Source organism: Cheilinus undulatus, linkage group 3, assembly GCF_018320785.1.
Source record: "Cheilinus undulatus linkage group 3, ASM1832078v1, whole genome shotgun sequence".
NCBI classification, from domain to species: domain Eukaryota; kingdom Metazoa; phylum Chordata; class Actinopteri; order Labriformes; family Labridae; genus Cheilinus; species Cheilinus undulatus.
In genome coordinates, this window is record NC_054867.1 from 28,087,740 (window position 1) to 28,102,430 (window position 14,691).

The 14,691-nt window shown below is 41.3% G+C and overlaps 2 protein-coding genes across 2 annotated transcripts; both read right to left on the bottom strand.

Moving 5' to 3' along the window:
• Nucleotides 1-115: 115 nt before the first annotated feature.
• On the bottom strand, nucleotides 116-4,752 carry LOC121507450 (glycoprotein-N-acetylgalactosamine 3-beta-galactosyltransferase 1-B-like). The gene is made up of 3 exons (XM_041783782.1): nucleotides 4,548-4,752; nucleotides 813-1,477; nucleotides 116-438 (listed from the first exon to the last, which is right to left on the bottom strand). Exons 1-3 carry the CDS (start codon nucleotides 4,750-4,752, stop codon nucleotides 232-234), a joined length of 1,077 nt encoding a protein of 358 aa, XP_041639716.1. The 3' UTR covers nucleotides 116-231.
• Nucleotides 4,753-8,102: 3,350 nt separating this feature from the next.
• LOC121507409 (glycoprotein-N-acetylgalactosamine 3-beta-galactosyltransferase 1-B-like) lies at nucleotides 8,103-11,165 on the bottom strand. The gene is made up of 3 exons (XM_041783718.1): nucleotides 10,982-11,165; nucleotides 8,564-9,228; nucleotides 8,103-8,404 (listed from the first exon to the last, which is right to left on the bottom strand). The coding sequence occupies exons 1-3, from the start codon at nucleotides 11,163-11,165 to the stop codon at nucleotides 8,216-8,218; spliced, it is 1,038 nt and encodes a 345-aa protein (XP_041639652.1). The 3' UTR covers nucleotides 8,103-8,215.
• Nucleotides 11,166-14,691: the final 3,526 nt, after the last annotated feature.

Sequence of the window (14,691 nt, forward strand, 5' to 3'; positions counted from 1 at the left end):
GGGCTTAAAATTGACAGCAGTCTCAGGCGGCAAATAGGAAAGATGCATTCAGTCAATAAATCAATTCTTCTCTGAAAGCTGGAATTATTTCTTTCTATAATAGGAATACAATTGATGAGTAAATGAATGAATGTCAAATGGTTTCCTGCACACTCTTTTAAAAAGCCTACTGTTCAGCCTACACTGTCTCTTCACAGGCCCGAAGAGATCCTCCACATCTTCTCCTTGTCCTTAATCCTGAGAAGTTGGACTCTTTTGTCCTTCATTTGCCTCTTGGGCACTTGAAATCTTCATATCATAGCCAAATGGAGCAAGGGGCTCATAGCGGTAGCTGTAACCAAAAGCACGCAGGTGGTAGGTGTAGTACTCCAATAAATACATACGATAAGTATGCACATAGTGGAAAGACACCGATACGTCCGAGCAGTGGTTTGGACCCTAAGGAAAAACACAATATGAAGTTTTTCTAGAGAATAGAGAACTAAGAGGGTCACATTTTATGCTAAAAAAGGCCAATAAAAATGGGTGGAAAGGTAAGAATTACATCACAAGGATATATTCCAGTTGTAAACAATTCATCATGAATCACTCTACAGTGTGAGTTGACATTCTACCTAGACATTAATAATATTAGCAATACAAAGAGAAAAACATACAGGAATAGCATCTAATATGCAGCAATATTTCAGTGTAATAAACTGTTATTGTGACAAAGTTTGAGCAGACTTCATCTGTTAAACATATCAACTATAGTGCAACATAATAGTTTAATTTTAAGGATAAACAACAAACATGATGTTTGCTGAACTTGCCTCTGAGATGGGATAGTAGCTGTAGCGCCAATACCAGGACCTCTTTGAGAACTTTTTTGTGAGGTGGCTCTCGGGGACAAATGGGTGGAATGTCTCCCTGTGCAAACCGTCCCTGGAGTCCCCTGCCAACACCCCGACTTTCTCCATGCACCGCCCCATTGCAAGATCCTCTGTAGAGGAAGTGTGAGTGCACACTTTGTTTTTAAATCCCTCCACAAATCTCCGCAGAGCCTCTTTGCTCAGCACATATCCTGCCCCACCGCTCATGTAGCCCTGCTTTACATACGGCTTGAATCTTCGGCCGAAGTAAATTGGCTCCTCTGGTGTGTGGTTGGCAAGAAGTAATCGCAGGTTGTCTACGATAACGTAAGTGTCATCATCTGTCTTGAGGAACCAATCAGCCTCGTTGAAGTGATGCTCATAGACATAATGGAACGCCTTTATTGTTTTCCAGTACAGCTGCCTCCGCCCCTCCTTCGTGCCCAAGCCCACGGTGGGGAAGTCTGGATCGTCCTCAGAACTCATGAAAATCACACTGTTACAGTGACGACTCCAAGTAGACTTCACATGGCGAGCCTTTGTCTCCAGGTTTTTTGGTGCGGTCATCACCCAGCACAGGACACGAACCTTTTTGTACAGCTCATCAGCCATGCGACTGTCCTCTCCTTGAACAGAAAAAAATATGTCAACTTACATGTGAAATTTTTTTCAGTGCCCCATCATGACAAAGCGAAAACAGAATACAAATATTATGGCAGAGTGGCTAGATAGAAGCCTCACTTCAGCGCACAACACAGTAAAGCCTACAAGGAGTTTGCAAAAAACTCCATGTGAAAGCCGAGACGTGAGTGAGAGGTTTCCCCCTTGCCAATCTGCTATAAAGCCTGGATTAGTAGAACGCTGCGGTGATGGTTTTCCTTCTAGAACTTTGTCCCGCAGGATCTCTGGAGCTCAGCCAGAGTGACCATCAGGTTCTTGGTCACCTCTCCTTACTAAGACCCTTGCTTGCTCAGTTTGGCCAGGTGACCAGCTCTTGGAAGAATCCTGGTTGTGCCAAACTTTTTCCATTTTAGAATCATAGAGGCACTGTGCTCCTGGGAACTTTCAGTGCAGCAGAATGTTCTGTAGCCTTCTTCAGATCTGTGCCTTGCAACAATCCTGACTCTGAGCTCTGTAGGCAGTTCGTCTGATCTCTTGACCCATTTACTCTGTTATTAGTGTCAGCTGTGAGGCCTTCTATAGAGAGGTGCAAAGACGCAACACTTTACGAGGGCTGTCAGTGGGAACCATCCTTCGTCTGTGTTTCGTCCAGTTAGTCCCACGCCATTTCCAGAAGAAGTACCCCAGAGCCACCCCCCTCCATGCCAGGTCCCACAGCCAGCCATGCCAAAAGGGAAACATTCTCTTTCTTACCTACCCTGCAACATGGCCAAACAGCATTGCCACCTTCAGGCTTAGTAAGGCCCCTTCCAAACAGAGAAGAAAATGATATAATGCAGTTTCATTTTGAAAACGTTTCCGTACAGATGGGATAGTTTCAGGAAATATCCTCGTAAGCACGGCACCACAGAAAACTACTGAAAACACAGTAGTGCATATGCCAAGCCTGTACGTGGGGCTCTATTGCTGCCCTGGAAATGCACCAAAAGAGAGAAGAAGATCACAAAAAACTGACACAAAGGCTGAATCTCAATCTCCTCCCTAAACTCTGAGCCCTCATTGACTTAACTGACTACACCTGGAGAGTGGTTGAGTGAGTGAGGCTGCAAGGGCTTGAAATTATAGAAACAGGAATGGGACAGCCCTTTGTTTTTAGTTGACAGTTGGCATCTTGCAGAGCTTAAAACAAAGATAAAAACAAGCATGCCTCACCTATATACCTGCTTTCTCAGTAGATGAAGGCTGTATTATTTTATATACTTACAGGAAAATACTTATTTTTTGCAACGTCCACCCCTTTGTTGCCCCTTCATGTTCTTTGTGTACAGTTCCGCTCTTTTCACTTCACTTTTGTAGTGTTTACCAGCGGGCGTCCCCCAAGAATCCCTGTCATATGTCACAATGCAATGAACTATGGGTAATTCCCTCACGCTAAGTCTGCAGAGATGCCCACTTGCGGAAAGGGATCATGAATGGCCCAAAAAGTCAGCAAGAGATCCCTCATGCACTTTATGATTTGACAGTGGGACAGCCCTAAGCCCTCATGGACGGGAGCGTGCCTCAAAGTCAGTGAGTGTGGACATTGGGATTGGGCCAAATTTTCTTCTAGTTGCCCTTCTGGTTGGTCTCTGCGTTGGATTTAAGAACATCTGGCGTATGCGTTTCGCGGTGGTGGTAAAGGAGCATCAGATTTGGCTGTAAAAGCTATAACAAGCTCAGTAGCTTCTGCAGCACGAACACAACCATGTAATCTGCCATAGCTGTTTTGGCCAGACCCGCGCATGCGTCTTAAAGGAGCTATGCTCTGTGTGGCGTAATCATTTCAAGACAGATGCAGTTGGCCGCCCACACGAAGACGAAACGGTAGTCGTTTATGGATTTGTGCACTCTGGGACAATTTTTTTTCTAGCACCAGCATGACACTGAAACTGCTAAAGCAACACATAAGATATTGAGGAGAGAGAGCTTAGCAAAAGCATGGGGGAGGCAGAGTTAGGGTGAGGTGCCCTGACTGGGGATGACCTTCATCCCGACAGGACTGAGCGTATGTTCTACCTTCCCCTTCAACCTATCCTAGCACAACCCATAATTACACCTCCAACAGACTCAGGTTTAGCAAGAGGGAGGGGGAGGCAGAGCTAGGGCATTAAAAGATCTGTCATCAGTGATTAAATAATGCTGTTGGCCGTCAATCATCATCAGGGAAGGGAAAACCATGCAGCTGAAAAACACACCCGAAACAGACAGACTCATCTAGCAAGACCCTAAAAACAGTCAGTACTGAATTTGGTCTATGCAGTTTGTTCTAAACTTAATCTTGCTTTCCACAGTGTAAGGAGTGAATATTTATTTTACTAAAAGTCTGTACAGAACAAAGTTTTAATGTGAGACAACCATGATATGTGTAGGTGCAGAGCAAATACCTTTTCTGTTGCATAAAGCTTTCAGTGTTTCTCTCTGCACTTGTTTAAATAAAGAAATGCTGTCCCTCTATCACATACTCATGCCAAAACAGGTCAGCAGAAGAGAAAAAAAATCTTTCCCAATATCAAAAACTTTTAGGGTTGTTTTTATTCCTTATTTTACACAGAGACGTGGCCCAGTTCTAGTCCTAGAAAAGCACTCGGAGAGAGCAGACCTCCACCATTAGCCCTATCTCCCAATAGCATAGAATCCTTTAAAAAATTTCTGGATCCAGATGGTGATCGGGATCACTTCCAAAATCTAATCAGTTCTTCCTTATGCCATTTCTGACATTTCCCGAAAATTTCATCAAAATCTGTCCATAACTTTTTGAGTTATGTTACTAACAAACAAACTAACAAACCCTGCAGATCACATAACCTCCTTGGCGGAGGTAAAATGGACATAATGCTAAAGCTATATCTTAAGTATTTACAGCAGTGGAGGCGGCCATTACAGGGCTATCATCACAACTAAACCCTGCCCATAGCACAACTCTGTATGGTATGTCACTGAAAGTAGCATCACTCAGTCAGTCAGTGGTCAGCCAAAAACCTAGTGTCGTTCTCTGAATTATTTCTCATGAACATCTTTAACACTCAACGGGTGTACCTGTATGATGAGGATGCTTCAGGTTGAAGAGGGCAGATCTTTCCTTTTTCCACATCTTAATTTCTTCCTCAAGCTGTTTCTGGTAATCACTGAGGTTCAACGCTTTCTGTGTTGACAAAGTCCCCTGAAGCCACTCCTGCTGCAGCATACTGTACATTGTGACGGTTCCTACCAAAAAGCCAACGTAGAAGGGGACGGCCTTCATTCTGAGGGTAGGTTTGACTCTCATAAGAGAGGAAGAGAGATAGTAGTAGAGTTACAAAAAAGACTAAAGCAAGAAGATGTTAACTACACATCCATGCTGTCCTGGGAAGTGTGACTGTGTTGTGTGAGTAAATATCCAAATGTCATGTGGCATTCCCTGTTTAAGGTGTGGTTAGATCAAATAAAACGTTCACAAAAATGATCTTCATGATATTAAAAAGAAGTGGGGACCACATGGGTGCAGTCAGGTGTTGGGAGAACATGTGCTACCGAGCTGTCTAGTCTGTCATTTGACTGATACATTGTGTGTAAGATGTGTGTCAAATAAGTTTATCAATCTAAAGTTTACAGAAAGGTTGACAGACATGATCTTAGCTTTTAGTTATTTGAGCAGTTGTGTTGTATGGATAATGTTACTTTTGCAAGCTGAATTACTAATTATAAACAAAAGAACAGACACTTCAAATGATGTTAAAACTCAACAGGTGGACATTGAGAAAATGTAATTCTTAATCTAGTTCCCCAAAACATGCCTGTGAATTCTGTTTCTGAAATAACATCCCGGTGTTGGATTTTTGCATGTCTAAAAACCCCTCTATTTCAGCCCTGCTCAGAACGAGGGGTTTCTGTGTCTGTAGCTTTAAATCTTACTGAGCGGTGTGACTTTGCCCCTGACTCCACCCTTCTCAGGAAATTGATGTGGCTTAATGGATGTGGCTCTCCTGATCTTCCGCTCAGCTGGCTGCTGAGAGGGGGATCAGGAGAGGAGGGGTGAACTTTCTTCCAAGTGTGGAGGGCCAACCGAACCTGGGCGTGGTGCTAACTCCCCACATGACATCATGAGGGGAAATCTGAGAATGGCATGTTTTAGCACACCTTTTCTGGAAGGGGGAGAAAGAGGGGGAGGGAAGGAATGGATTTTTCTTATTCTCGGGGGGATTGTGGACAGGCCAGGGGCACACATTTTTGTTAGATAAGCCAAAAAATTGATATTTGCATAATATGTGACTTTTAATTCCCCACAGCCATTAGAGCAACCAAGAGAACAATTAAGATTCAATCTCTGGAATGACTTAATGTTTGATCTGTTTATCCACCTATCAGCCATTATTAAAGAGCAGGAGTAGAGCTATCACTTTAAAAAAGAAAAGGCTTTGCTTGCTGCCATTGTTTTGCACTGAAGCGTAGTGAGAGCTTAAACCAAATCACCCTCATCTAAGAATGAGGACAAACTGGTAGTTCTCTTTAAACATTTTGTTTTAAATGCCCCATATGCTTTTCTTATTTAACATCGTTTAAAGCACGCATTTGTTCAACTTTCTTTTTTTTAAGTCTAAATGAAAACCTTCAACGTAATGATAAAAAAGTCATAAAACATTTCTAAAAGCAATATAAACACATACCTAAGGGTCCATTCTTGAGTATTGCTGCAGTATTCTGCGTCATCTTTCCACTTCAGGCCCTCGATAACGCATTTTTCCTTGCCTGAGAATCAAAACTAAAGACCTGTTTCCTGCATCTGTCTTTAACCAGTCACAATGTGGCATGCTGGGGTTAAACTCAACAATGGAAACCCTATTTTTATCAGTTTATTTCAAATCAATTCAAATGCTGATGGTCCATGAATATGAGTTTGTATTTAGTTTATTTAATCTCTCTAAAAATAACATAATTTATTGGATTTATTTCAAGAAATAAATGTTTTGAGAAGAAGTAAAGACTAATATACTAATAGGCCAACACTGGACTAAAATGTTTTTGAGTTTTCATCGACTTAAACTACAGAGGTTATTAAAATATGACTAAAAGTCAAAGGGATTTTCATCCAACATCTAAATCTAAGACTAAATTTAAAGTATTTGCCAAAACTGCTGAGTGAAGGACTGAAATAAAACCCCTTTAGCCCCTTAGAGTAGACCCCTACAGTCAGGTAGCCACTTGCAAAGCTTCTGTCATCCTTATCCCTAAAGTCAAGCAGCAGAAGTAGGTAGTCAGTGTGCAAATACAAATGCATATTTTAAGTGTACTGAGTATGCAAAAGCAGTCTATAACACAGTTGGACTAACCTGGCTAAATAAAGGTTAAATAACTGACCATTTCCTTTGCAGATGTGTCACTAAAAAATCTGACGAACATTTAAGGACACACCCATTTCAGTGGGCACCACTACACCACCCATGATGGGTTGAAGAGAAGCAAGACCATGTGAGGCAGGTTCAGGGCCAAAACTTGATCTTGTTAACTTTATTCTGTTTCATTCTGTATTTCAAAGACACTGACAAGTCTGGAATTGTTTTTACAGTCTAAAAATGTTATGTAACAATAATGTATAATTGTGTAACATTATGACACATGAAGCAAATACTCTGAACTACTTTCCAAGTAAACCACTGGGTGGAGTGACACAGTGCGCACCTGTGGCAATGCCGTAGTTACTTGGTAGTTCCAGCTTTGCATTTGCCTTTAAAACAACTCCGTCTCGTAATGTTCCATGATTATTTCATAGCGTGGTGAATGTACAGATTACAACTTGTCCACGAGAGCATTTTGGAGTTGTTGGATTGTGTATTTGATGAGTTTGATGAGGAAAAGCCGGAATTACCATAAGACTCCATAGAGGTGGCAGAGCAGCCGGCATCTTAGCGCGGCCGATCTAAAAATAGCTTGCACTGACAACTAAAGGTAATGAACCTTTCACTAAGACTAATGGGGAAATTTGCCAGAATGTTAAAGTATCCCTCTAATTCTCCTCAGATGGGGCTGAACATTCAGCTTTGGGGCCCCCTATTAGCTCGTGGGGCCCTATGCATTTGCATAGTCCACATATAGCAAGAAATGGCCCTGGACTCTGTTACTACCACATGAACCCCTTGGTTGTGTGGGTCGAGCAGCCCGGCGGTGATGCCCGGAAAACAGAGTTAGTAGGTGTTGACAGACAGTGAGGCACAGATTCAAACTGCAGCGCAGCCATGATGGGCTCAGTTAAAGCCCTGGGTCACACCCTTAGCTGAACAGTGACACTGTGCTCCTCAGTGGAGAAAGATTTTGAGTTGGACTTAAACACTGAGAAGTTTTAAAAACGTCAAGCACTGGGCACTTTTGGAAAAGAAAGATAATTTATTTATGTTACAGAGAGTGAGTATAATTAAAAGGACAGTGTATTGACTTGAATCTATTGTGCTGAAAAGAAACCAGTAAGACAGTCTCCTGTTGCACTGGACTATTTTCTGTCTTTTATAAAAATTGTAATCAAAGATTATCAGAATGAATGAGCAAACACTTGAACACACTACCTAATGGTAGATCTCCTTCACACACTTTAAAAAATCCTTCTGTTTTTAGCCTGATTAAGCAGCAGGAGGGTCTTTAGCAGCCGCCTGAGAGGAATCTGCTTCTGTCTTTTGTCAGTCCTGGACTCATTTGCCCTGCCTCCCTTTCCTTGTCCTTTCTCCTGAGAAGCTAGCCTATTTTTTTCCTCCAGCAGCCTCTATGGAACTTGTCTTCTCAATATTGTAGCCAAGTGGAGCAGGGGGCTTGTAACGGTAGCTGTATCCAAAGGCACGCAGGTGATAGGTGTAGTACTCCAATATATACATTTGTGAAGCCTCTACATAGTGGAAAGACACCGTCAGGTCTGAGCAGCAGTTTGGACCCTGAGAGAGAGAGAGAGAGAAAAAAGTGAAGTTATGCTACGTTATAGAGACATCAAAACATAGCATTTAATTAAATTACAAAACTTTATTGAGATGTGTGGTAAGAATTTCTAACACAGTTTCATAACTATAAGCAAAAATGATGTTTGCTGAACTTGCCACTGTGATGGGATAATAGCAGTAGCCCCAATACCAGGAGCTCTTCGGGAGACTTTGTGTGAGGTGGTCCTCAGGGTTTAATGGGTGGAATGTCTCCCTGTGCAAGCTGTCCCTGGAGTCCCCTGCCAACACCCCGACTTTCTCCATGCACCGCCCCAGTTCAAGATCCTCTATAAAGGAAGTGTGAGTGCACACTTTGTTTTTAAATCCCTCCACAAATCTCCGCAGAGCCTCTTTGCTCAGCACATATCCTGCCCCACCACTCATGTAGCCCTGCTTTACAAACGTCTTGAATCTTCGGCCGAAGTAAATTGGCTCCTCTGGTGTGTGGTTGGCAAGAAGTAATCGCAGGTTGTCTACGATGACATAAGAGTCGTCATCTGCTTTGAGGAACCAATCAGCCTCGTCGAAGTGATGCTCGTAGACATAATGGAACGCCTTTATTGTTTTCCAGTACAGCTGATCACGCCCCTCCTTTGTGCCTAAGCCCACTGTGGGGAAGTCTGTGTTGTTCTCTGAACTCATGAAAATCACATTGTTACAGTGACGACTCCAAGTAGACTTCACATGGCGGGTCTTCTTCTCCAAGTTTTTTGGTGAGGTCATCACCCAGCACAGAACACGAACCTTTTTGTACAGCTCATCAGCCATGCGACTGTCCTCTCCTGGCAAAAAAAAAAAAAAAAAAAAACACGAATGAACATAGCATTAAATTCTTATCAAATCATCCATCCATCATCTATACAACTTTTCCCATTTGGGGTTGTGGGGGGTTGGAGCTAATCTTTGCTGTCATTGGGTGAGAGGCGGGATATACCATAGACTGGTCTGATCACCAATCAGTCATGTAAAGATAATAACCAGTCATGCTACATGTACACCTACAGAAAATTTTAGAGTCATCAATTAACCCAAAAAGCATGTTTTGGGTCTGTAGGAGGAAGCAAGAGTGACGAGTGAGAACCAACACAAGAATGGGGAGAACATGCAGACTGTGCAGAAAGGCCCTGTCTGGTCAGGATTCAAACCAGGAACCTTCTTGCATCAAACCAGTCATAAGTTATTGGTATGTTAAAGTTTACTTGATTTATTTCATAAGCAGAAAGTCACAGCATTTCAAGATTTTTACACATATGTGTTTAAATCAACATCGCTTCAAGCTGGGATACATACAGTACACTGCCATAAGTAAAAAAACAACTCAGGGAAAACCAGTTGCAATCATAGAGGATGTTTATTTTAATATCATGACAGCACAAATCTCTCTCTATATATAATAATATGGAGAGATTAATAAAATAAAAATAAAGCTGAAATACTAGGAAACTTGAAAAATGTTACCAAGTATTGGAAAATGTGAAAAGAAATCTGTATGATTGATATTTTTAATTAAATCTTTACAGATAATTACATAGTCTGACATGCTGAGGGAAAAATCTGCAGATATCTTGATTTTATGCTACATACATACATCCTATCAAATGTGACAGATAATCACAGCAGTCCTTAATGAATGAAGTTATCCTTCAAATTGGTCAAGAAAAAGAGTGGGAACTGTGCAGCTTGAAGACACGCCTATGGATAAGTATTTAGAATGCTGAAAAAAAAAGACTTTATGCAGTTTTTATTCTTTTAATTTATTTTCCAAACCAAGATGTGACTCAGATCTGATGTTTTTTTTTAAGATTTATTTTTGGGCTTTTTAGTGGCTTTATTCGACAGAGGAGGACAGTGGATAGAGTCGAAATGGGATAAGAGTGGGGAGAGACATGCAGCAAAGGGCCACAGGTCGGATTTGAACCCAGGCTGCCCGTGCACATGGGTCACGCCCCAGACTGCTAGGCCAGCTGTGAGCCCAGATCTGATTTTAACAGTTTAAACAACCCAAGTCCCATGGCATCTGATCTCGTAAAATCAGGTTTAAGCCATTTTCATGTGTAGATCTTAAATAGGTAAGGTTGGATGTTTTCCAATCTGGCTCTAGACTGAAGTGTTCCTGCACCAACAATATGGGCAGGAACAAAGACAGACACAATGAACCAAGGTTAAAGTCCCTGGAAAACATCAAAAAAAAAAAAATCTGTATTTTATGTGTGTATGACAGGCCACTGTGTAATGAACCACAACACCAAATATCAGTCATGAAAAACATCTCTAAGTTTATAAAATTAAGCCTCAAGATCATAAAAAAATCAGTCAGAAAAATCTTCAGCCATTTGTTTTTGGCTGACCACTGAGGTTGATACTACACACTAAGCTAACTAAGCTATATTATCTGATCAACAGTCTCATCTTCTGCCTCTCTTTGTCTTCACCTGCTTTTAAAACCAGTAGTGACTTCACTTCCTCTTCTCTCCTTCCTCTCTCTTTCTCATTTTACCTTTTGCATTTTTAAGACTCAGCTTTCATATGACATACCTGTATGATGTGTCAGGTTGGAGAGGACAGATCTTTCCTTTATCCATAATTTTATTTTTTCCTTGAGCTGTTCCTGATGATCATGGAGGCTGGATGAAGATGAAGTCAACCTCTTCAGCTGCAGGAAAATGCACATTATGAAGGTTCCCAGCAAAAAGCCAGAGCAGAAGATGAGAGCCCTCATTGTGGACCATATGTCTCACTGGTGTCGTTTCAGATTGAATGAGAGAGGAGGAGAAACTGTTTTATCAATAAGGCCTCAGTTGGAGGCTGTTAACCGCACCTCTCCTTTCAGTGCTGAAAAGTATGACAGTCCTCACACTGAATGAGCCTGATATTCATCAATGCCTTGTGTAAGGTGTGGCTGGAGAAATATGTGTTAGACAGGTCTCATGTCTCTGTTAACAAACAAGTTTGGCCAGCCATTCTTTTAACATTGAAGTTCACTGTTTTAAAAATGCACATCTTACTTTGAAAATTATCTTTGAAAAGAAGCATCTACAAGGAAACCTATGTATTCATTTTAGCCAAAGAAGTGAACTAAAAAAATCAGTAAATACCATAGACTATAAAAAGAATTGGACAAAGCCCATATGACGTCAGCCGTTTGATTACAATAGGCTCAAACAGCTTTTGAAGCCAATCCATGGCGGCTCCCATATTGAAATCCCTGTCCCAACTGATCTTTCAACTGTCAATCAAATGAGACCTGCTAATCAGTGTGCAGTGAGTCCCCAATTTACATTCTGCACCATGGTGAGACATCAAAGTCTGGCTTTAAGACTGACCCTATCAGTTTTGAATGCAAGCCAAAAAAAAAATTCACAAAGGTGTTTTCTAAAAGCAAATCAAATTTCAAGAGGATCAGAAGACCCCCTTAAAAAAATAGAAGTCTAGATGGATCCCTGGAAATGATTTTATTCCAATTCTTTTTTTAAACAAAAATTTAAAATGGCTTACCTTCTGTTGGTTTGGCAACAAGAAGCCCAAGAGGCTTTTTGGTAGATCATGCTATGCTGATTATTTGTACCAAATTTCAAAATTCTATGTTGTACTTGTCACAGGGGCTGAATTTTTAAACTTATATAGGGAGCAATACTGAGCCAGTAGGCCATGCCTTGCAACTTAACCCACATGTAGCTTTTAAAATTTTCACTAGGCTTATTCCTACCAATTTCATGGTAGTACAATCCCTTTAAAGCACTTTAAAACCCTTCAAGAAACTACCTCCTCTTTCATGGCAAATAATGGGTCACCATGACAACAACATCAATCGCAGCCCTGTAAGCTTGACAACATAGCATAGGAATACTTCCAGGATGTTTCACATCAGCTTTGTGGTAGAAATTCTCAACTTTGCAAGAGCTACCTCTGTTTATTTGAGAAATAGTCCATTTTTGTACTATTTTGAGACATCTGAGTTTGACAAGCCACCATGGCCAACTCACAGCAGTGAGTTGTCTTCTTTTAAAAGTTGAGTACTTACATGTCTATAGTCGCCATGTTTTGCATTATTCCTCAGTAGCTGTGCACGCGCAGCTCGATAACGGCTACGTCACGTGTTTTGTTGCTCTGATTGGCCCGTAGTGATGTGACAGACAGAGCGTTCACCCAGTCATACTCTGAGTTTTTTCAGAGCCTCTGCCTTTTCTCAAACATTTCCTATTGAAGCTTTCCTAGATGGATGTGTGAAACATATCCATCTGGCGTGTCAGGTTAGTCCAGAACCGGACCCTCTATAAACATGGAAAGTTTCAGCCAGATTGGACAATGCATTGTTGAGTTGAGTTGAGTTGAGTTGAGTTGAGTTGAGTTGAGTGCTCTTTCAAAAATATGCAAATCTGGGGGCTCGCCATGGCCTCGCCCTTTGAGTTTAGTACAGAAGCTACATAACTTTTCATCATTCAGGTGTCTTCTAGCTGTTCACCAAAATTCAGCTTGATTGTATGAACCCCCTCAGACAAGTTAGTACTCAAAGATCCCTTGGATCTAAAACACTAAATTCTAAACTTTGATTCAAATTAGCAGACTTTCTGTTGTGAAACACTGTGATGATAAGAGACTTTTTTTATTCGTCACAGTAAGGGGAATATGTGTACAAAATTTAATTTCTCTAGGTAAGAAGGCCTTGAGGGGCTGAATTTTAGCCTTGGTTTAGGGGGTGCTCGCTAGTCAATTCCCATTATCCATATTAAAAACCATTAAAATATCAAATTTTTCACCAGGCCCCATGCATATGCCAAGTTTCAAGACTTTTCAGATATGCTAATGCTGTTAAATTAAAAAAAAAAAAAACTCAAGGAAAAGTGATCAAGAGTAAAAACAATAGGGTATTTTGTGCCCTTGGAGCTGGTGCCCTAAAATCATTCTGAAAAAAAGTCCAACAACCTCTTTTGAATACTAAAAGTAAAAGACAGTAAGAGACATGACTCAGTTTCAGCAACAAAATGGCCTCATAGGTAAAGCAGCTCAGCTTGGTTGTGTGCAGGAGGCATCTTGTGCTTGGCGAGCTTAAGGGTCTCTATAAGCAGCAGAACAGTACCAGATGGCCATTCCTGGCTTTTGCAGGAATTCAGGGTGACTTAAGGGACGGACTGTAGAAAGGTCTCAGGGAAGTTCTGAAAAACTGATGGCTCACGGGGAGAACGAAGGGTTGGTTCAGGATGTTCTCAGTAGTAGCAGAGAGCTGCTGGCCCAGACTGGGGGATACTGTTGGGGGGTGGAGGAAACACTCGTAAACCCAGCTGACATGACTTCTGATGAGGGAGTGGTTAAAGGTTCAGGAGTAGGGCAGAGCTTTCTGGGGCCTAGCCAAATCAGTGGCCCATGAACGTCAGCAAAAATGATGGGCATTGTAAATGTAAGCTGTGATAACCATATTTTATCAAACCTGAATAACCATTCCTATCAAAGCAACAAACATGATTTTTATTTATTAATCCTGTAATTAAATATGGCCTTTTTCAAAATGAAAACAGAATTACCTTTTTATTGGTAATGTTAACAATGTGGATAGGCACACGCTAACTAAACCCTTCGGGAAGTTATGTCAGACTTCATTGCTAAGCCATGATGTGCACAATGACTGGATGCCAGGGAATAAAGTAGAAGGAACTGAAATAGCCAAAAGGGAAAAAAGTTAAATAATTGAAAAGGAAAAAACTGTCAAAAGTGGGTAAAAGGTGGCAGAATGGAATGAATAACTGAGCTTGAGAAATGCAAAATGGCAAATATGGGCAGAACAAAATTAAGAAAAGCAGTTTAAAAGTGGTCAAAATGGGGAAAATTGATTGCTTCAGTAGTGGAAAGGGGTTAAAAAGTTGCAAAAATTGGTTAAGTGTGTAAAATTGGTGTGATGTTGAAACAAATGTGGAAAAATTGGCAGAAACAGAGATGAAGAAAAGTGGCACGGATGAAAGACTTGACTCTCAGAACCCAAAAATGGCTCAACACACTTTTCAGCTCCAAAATGAAGTGACTGTTAGCCGGGGTGCTAGCACAAATGCTATTGATTCAGCACACATGTATTGGCATTATCAATGAATTATAACCGGGAGGGCCTATTCACTTGGTTTTTCAGGGGTCCGGCCAAATCTGGGGTCAGGCCTGTTGTGAGTAAAGTATTAAGAACGGTGTCAGTCTGGGCCTCATCAGGGGCTGGAGGGTAGGAATATAACACTGTACCCTGAGTTTTAACTTGATTCTACCAT